This window comes from Vulpes lagopus, chromosome 8 (assembly GCF_018345385.1).
Source record: "Vulpes lagopus strain Blue_001 chromosome 8, ASM1834538v1, whole genome shotgun sequence".
Lineage (NCBI taxonomy): Eukaryota > Metazoa > Chordata > Mammalia > Carnivora > Canidae > Vulpes > Vulpes lagopus.
The window spans coordinates 100,965,560-100,972,388 of NC_054831.1; the positions used below are offsets into that span (position 1 = coordinate 100,965,560).

General features: G+C 38.1%; 1 protein-coding gene across 2 annotated transcripts in view; it reads left to right on the forward strand.

The window, feature by feature from the left end:
• Nucleotides 1-5,932, forward strand: part of NLN (neurolysin) — a 95,414-nt gene extending 89,482 nt beyond the window's left edge. For both annotated transcript variants that reach the window (XM_041766796.1, XM_041766797.1), the window contains exon 13: nt 4,046-5,932. In XM_041766796.1, the coding sequence (XP_041622730.1) occupies nt 4,046-4,180 (135 nt within the window). In that variant the 3' untranslated portion in view covers nt 4,181-5,932. The remainder of the gene's footprint in view (nt 1-4,045) is intronic.
• Nucleotides 5,933-6,829: the final 897 nt, after the last annotated feature.

Here is a 6,829-nt window from a genome sequence, read left to right on the forward strand (position 1 = left end):
ATGATGGCACCCTTCCTTCAGGTCATTATATTGTTCTTAGAATATTACCTCAAGGGTTCCTAGGGGGCTCAGTCGGTTGAGCATCCAACTCTTGATTTTGGCTGGGGTCATGGGATCGAGCTGCAGGTTGGGTTCCCTGCTAAGGGGGGTTCTGCTTCTCTCCTTCTCCCTCTGCCCCTATCCCCTACTGTGCTCTCTCCCTCAAATAGATGAATAAATCTCTGAAAAATAAGGGTACATATTCTTAGATAAAATGAGTGCCTTGTCTCTGACTTAATATTCATACTGAATTAGAGTCTCTCTCTTCTTAATAACGGAGATGAAGTCTCTCGTACTTTTTTTTAGCTTTATTAGGAGACAGAATGCACTTTAAGGAGATGCCAGACCCGGAATGCATCTGTGTTCCTGCTCTGTACATGAGACACTGAACATAGCAGCAGTGTGAGAGGGGCAGAAATGAGAGGAGGGATGCACGACCATTGAGGATTGCTGAGTGCCCCCCCGGATGCCATGTGGTACACTAGGGAGTGGGTAATGTACCGAAATCATCCTTAACTCCCCATCAGCTAAACGAGGGGGGCATATTCTTACTTGATAGGTAAAGGAAACCAAGGCCCACGGTCCCAGAGCCGAGGCTGAAGCCAAGATTCAGATTTGGCCCTGACTCCCAACACCCTGACCTTGCTTTAGAAAACATCACTGTTAGAGAGGACTTGCACAGTTGCCAATAGATACACTCTAATCTTCCAGGATTAAAAACCGCACAGGTGACTAATGTGATTTACCTTCTGGAATAGTTAATAGAAGCTCAGCGTACTATGTGCAGATCCTCCTGAAGGATTTTTTTCAACATGAAAAATCTCCATGGTTGTCTTAGAACTTTTCTTTCTGCTTTCCTCTCAGTTCAAGTTTCTTTATTATGTAAACAAAGTAGAACAATTTAGGGCAAAGACTCCTTCCACCTGTGGCATATGTCTCCCAGACGTGTTCTCTCACCCAGAGAGCTGGTACCTTCCAAAAACACTAAAATTCACTTAACTTTCTTTCTTTCTTTATTTCTTTTTTTTTTTAAGAAAAGCAAGATCCTATTACCAAAATGACTCTTAAACTGTTCTCCAAACTTCATTGTGAAGGAAATGAAACTATTAAAAGACCATTGCTCTGTAATTCAGGAAATTGAATCAACTTGTTTGGAGCTGTAAGCAGGGCAGGGCTGGAACTGTGCTGAACCGGGTACCGTGAGTCGGAACAGTACCCAGCTCCATGGGGGCTTTACTGTTCAGAGGAGCCTGGAGCTGCCTCTTCCCAGTACCCAGCAGTTCCTCAAGGGCCTACTCTTCTTTGCTACCTAAAACCACAGTTCCCTGTACAGATGAGACTGTTTTGGTACCAGCATTGAAGGAGATTTCTTTTTTTTACCCTACCTAGATTTTAATGACGTTCCTATATTTGTGGAATGAAACATTTCTTTTTAATAAGTAAAAGAGTCTCAGATCCTAAGCATTAAGAATTTCTGCAGGTAAATATTAATTATGGAGTTTGGATGATGGGTACATGGGTTTCATTATACTGTTGTCTCAGTTATTAGCATATATTTACATCTTTTTCCATTAACGATTAAAATATTTTTACAATTCTGCAGATGAACTTAATTCACGTTTTCCACATTCTTCCCATATTGCTACCCCCAGAGAGCGTAGTCTTTCTTCCCCATACCACCCAGTCCCCATACTGACTTAACACTGTAGGCAAACGTAAGCACATTGGACAATGAAATAAAAGGAAGAAAGGGAGACTGTATTTGGGCTCAAGGGCCCTGAGCTGCTACTTCTTAGAATAATAAAGTCCAAGGCAGGTATAGCCATCACTCACATTTTATGTTCTCCATTGCTCTTGTACCAGTCATGAATTGCTGCAGACCAAGTAAGAAATTACATGTCATTTTTTTCCCCCTAAAGAACATTAAATCAAGCTCTAAACGTTCATTACCAGGGTTTTCAGGTATTGAAATATCAATGATTATGGGCCCTGCCCTTTTAAAAAAAAATTATCCAAAAAAAAAAGAAGAAAAAAAAATTGTATCCAAAGCTTTTATTTTTTATTTATTTTTTAATTTTTATTTATTTATGATAGTCACACACAGAGAGAGAGAGAGAGAGAGGCAGAGACATAGGCAGAGAGAGAAGCAGGCTCCATGCACTGGGAGCCTGACGTGGGATTGACGTGGGATTCGATCCCGGGTCTCCAGGATCGTGCCCTGGGCCAAAGGCAGGCACCAAACCGCTGCGCCACCCAGGGATCCCGTATCCAAAGCTTTTAAATAAAGCAACGAGATTACTACATGCCTTTTCAATGTCAGACTAGAATATCGTCCAGCCAGCCCTTCTAAAGATCATCAGTGTTCTGGGCTCTCCACCTGTGGCTATCAAGCAACTAAACTGTGGCTAGTGCCACTGAAGAATTGTGCTGTAAAAGTAAAAAGCACTAGATTTTGATGACTTACAACAAAAAGTAAACTTCAGTAATTTTATATTTGTAGAAGTTGAGATAAATGTAGATATACTGGTTAAAATATTTTATTAAGGGGCACCTGGTTGGCTCAGTAGGTTAAGCTGCTGCCTTTGACTCAGGTCATGATCCCTGGGTCCTGAGATTGAGCCCTGCGTCTGGCTCCCTGCTCAGTGGGGAGTCTACTTCTTCCTGTCTCTCTGTTCCTCCCCATCCCCCAGGCCTCACTCATGCTCTCGGGCACTCTCTTTGTGAAATAAATAGATAAAAATCTTTTTAAAATGAGAATATTTTATTAAAATTAATTTTACCAAGAGTTTTTTGTTTTTTACTTTTTAAAAAAAGCCAAGGAGTGATGGTCTACTTGAGGATTCTCTCTCTTTCTTTCCTTTGGCCCTCCCCCTGCCTGCTCATGCACGTGCACACTTTCTCTCTCTCTTTCTCTCCCTCTCTCTTTCTCTCTCCCTCTCCCCACCTTCTCCCTTCCCCCCAAAAAAATCTTTAAAAAAAGACTACTAATCATATTGATACAATGATACAAAGGATATAAATTTCAAAGTGTTACTCTGTGAACTATTTTAAATGTATATTTAGAATTAGGCTTCAAGGGATCCCTGGGTGGCGCAGCGGTTTGGCGCCTGCCTTTGGCCCAGGGCGCGATCCTAGAGACCCGGGATCGAATCCCACGTCGGGCTCCCGGTGCATGGAGCCTGCTTCTCCCTCTGCCTGTGTCTCTGCCTCTCTCTCTCTCTCTCTCTGTGACTATCATAAATAAATAAAAATTAAAAAAAAAAAAAAAAGAATTAGGCTTCACTGAATTGTCTTCCTCAAAAGGATGATGAAAAGGAAGTGAAAATAGTGAATAACACTGACACTGAAGTACAGTCATTTTTTTCTCACATATTTATTTGCTCATATATTTTTCTAAATAAAAGCAGAGTAACTGCAATGTTTTAAAATTCCAGACCTCATCCCCAAAGAAAACTTTACAAAGTTCTTATTCCCACCTCTGGACCCACAGAAATATCTTGCCCTATACCATGGAGCATGTGCTGTTGTCCTACTGCTATCCATAAAGATGAGGGGTTTTGTGTAAAGCCCCTTGTTAAAACATAGCAGAAGCCATTTTGGCAGAAGTGGTACCACTGTTTCCAGGTACACAGACCCCCTGTTTTTGGCCTTCTTGAACACTTGCTTTGCTAACCCTTTTGAAATAGCATTAGAGATGGGCTAACCAATAAAAATCAGTTATACATTCCATTTGGCTATTTTTTTGTTCATCTGTTTGCTCACTCTTGAGACTCTAAGGAGACAAGACATTATTAGAGAGGAATGTAGAAGACCAGAGTTCTTAAGCTTCAGATCTCATAGCTCCCAAAATAAATAAGTACTACAGAGCTGTATTCTTGGCAAAAGAGAACATCCAGACATAGTAAAGTCCATTTTTCTTCACCTTTACCCCTTTCTCTTTTGCATCTAGGGATTTGGAAAACTGCTTTAACAATGAATTATTAGGCATGATGTTTTATTTTATTAGGTTGGAATGAAATACAGAAACCTAATCCTGAAACCTGGGGGATCTCTGGACGGCATGGACATGCTCCAGAATTTCTTGAAACGTGAGCCAAACCAGAAAGCGTTCCTAATGAGTAGAGGCCTGCATGCTCCTTAAACTGGAGATCTTTGGTAGCAGTCCATGTCTGGAGGAGAAGTTGACATCACTATGTGTTACTGGCCTGAAAACTGAAGGGAGTTTTGCAAATGAAAGTTTAGATTTCTATTGACTGCCTTTTGTTTTTCGATTTGAAAAATTTTGCAGATGTAAATGGAATTATAAATACCATGACCTAAGAAAATACCCATTAGAAAATAATTGTACTATAAAATTTCATAAAAATGGATTTGATTTCTTTTTATAAAAGTTTCATATGAATGTAATTTGATTTTTTACTACTGTAATCTAGATAATATAAGAGGGCTAAGAATTTTTAAATTGAATCATATACATTATATAATTTGATCCTTCTTATATCTTAAAGTTTTGTACTTAGGATTTCTGGACTGGTAAATGAATCATCACATTCCTCTGGTAAATATTTTCTTAGAGCCCTGCATCACCTTTGACCCCCTGTCTCACAGTAAAGTGTGACCTCTTTGCCCACATACCTCAGCACCAGGGGAATATGCCTCAGTAATGCATTTATTTTTGTATTTCAGGCATTATGGTTTCTAACTTTCTCCCATACTTAAATTACTTTCTGCCATTGGGGTATATCTTTTCTAAAGTCCTGTCAGAGAGTACCAAAAAAAGTATGAGTTTTAACTGAACTGGCCTAATGTATATTATCTTTTGTATCTTGTGTTAGAGGATTTTTTATCTTATATTAGAGGTTCATTTCCACCTCAGCATGTGAGATGGTCAGTCTTTTCGCATATTTGCCAATTAGAGCACTAAAGCAAGTCCAGGGATTTGTTTCTCTTCTCATGTTCTGATAAGTAGTAGGGACTTTTCCTCCTTCGCTGCCATCTCATCCAAAGTGGCAGGTAAACATATCACAAATGGCAGCATAGTGAAGAGAGCTAAAGCTGATGTGGGGCAGAAAGAGTTCAGAAACTCCAGAAAAGGAGTGGGTTCTGGACAGAAGTATCTGCGGATAGCTGCTCCAAAGTGTGTGTGTGCTAAAACTCATCCACAGGGAGGAGGCTCCTCATAGCCTATCTTGTCTGGTGATTTTTATTTTAAGTGAACCTTTGGATCTCTTTTTAACTTTCTTTGCTATGAGTCTAAATTCTACTTCTACAGCAGACCAGTAAACTCACTGTACTTACTTTTCCCCAGGAGTCTACTCAATAAGGAAACCAAAGCAGGATAATAAAAAAAAATTTTTTTAATTAAAAAATCCAAACTTGAATGTACTCTGATAGGTCTTCCAGTTGTTTTCCATTTCATATCTGAGGTATGACTTTGCTGGGAGGTACAAAATTACAAATGGATTTTGTGCTACATAAACACACACACACACACACACACATATATACATATAATGTTGCATAATAAAATTATAGACAGTGGGAAAAATTAAGAGCTCTAATGACACAGAAGAAAATTCTAAGATTATTATTGCCAAGCACATATATTAAACATGCACATGAAATCTTACCGTCCCTCTGAGACAATTGCCTGGCCCTTCTCTCCCCAAAACTAGTTTTTTTTAACCTTTGGTACTTTTCTCATATCTTATCTTTTTCCCCCAGACTGTTCTGTTTTCTAGTTTCAGACAAAAACTCTCTTCAGCTTTTTCTATTGCCTTTCTGTGTGTCTCCTTAACAATAACTTTATCATTTTAAATCTTATTTCACATGGAAAAACAAATACTTGGTGTGAAAAAGGCTGCAGACAATAAAGTTAAATTATTATCCATGAGAACAAGCTCACATTTCTTTCATACTTTAACGTTAAAACTGAAATGCATAAGAAAGCAAAAGCGCTGTGAAGTTCTTTTTATCTAAAGTCCACATCTGATATTTAAAATCTAGCAAAGCATAGCAATAAATTCAAATACTTATTCTTTAGCATAATTCAAAACTAAGGAGTATTTTTTTAGGTGGTTTTGAATATAGCCATTCATCTATTTTTTCTTTTTTTCTTTTTTTTTTTTTTTTCAGATCAGAGCATAGAGTGTTGGTAAAGCATTCTGAATGGTGGATAAACTATAAAAATTGTCATTGGCCAACATACACTTCAGATTTGTGAACTGAGCAATATATAATAAAATCTCTCTTGATTGTTGATCCAGGAGATTTAGGACCATTTTGGGTTACTACAGAGAAAAGAAAGAAAAGCATGATATTATGCTACCTAACATAGACTTTTTTCCCTTTAGTAGGAATGCTGCATGTTACCTAGATGAATAACTAAAAATTATCTTGAAGAGTTACCACCTGAGCTATATACATGAATATCTTGCTTTTCTGAAGCTAGTAGGATGAAAGGTAACTATCTGTAGCTCTGTAGAATTGACAAACTGCATTGTGTAAGAAACTAAAATAGAGAAAATATTTTTTTTTAATTTTTAATTGATATGATTTTGTACTTGTTCTTTCCTTAACTAGTAGGGAATGACTTAACTTCCTACTTTTCTCATTTTGCCTTTAGCCTTTGTATAAATTAATCTGTATAGTAATCCTCAGTGGATCAGCTGGTTTGTTTATGACTATTTTTCATTTTTTCCTTTGCTGTCATGCACAGGAAGAATTGTTCATGCTCTGAAGGAATTGAATTAAAATACTAATCCCCCAAATTGGGTTTAGGCATGGTTAA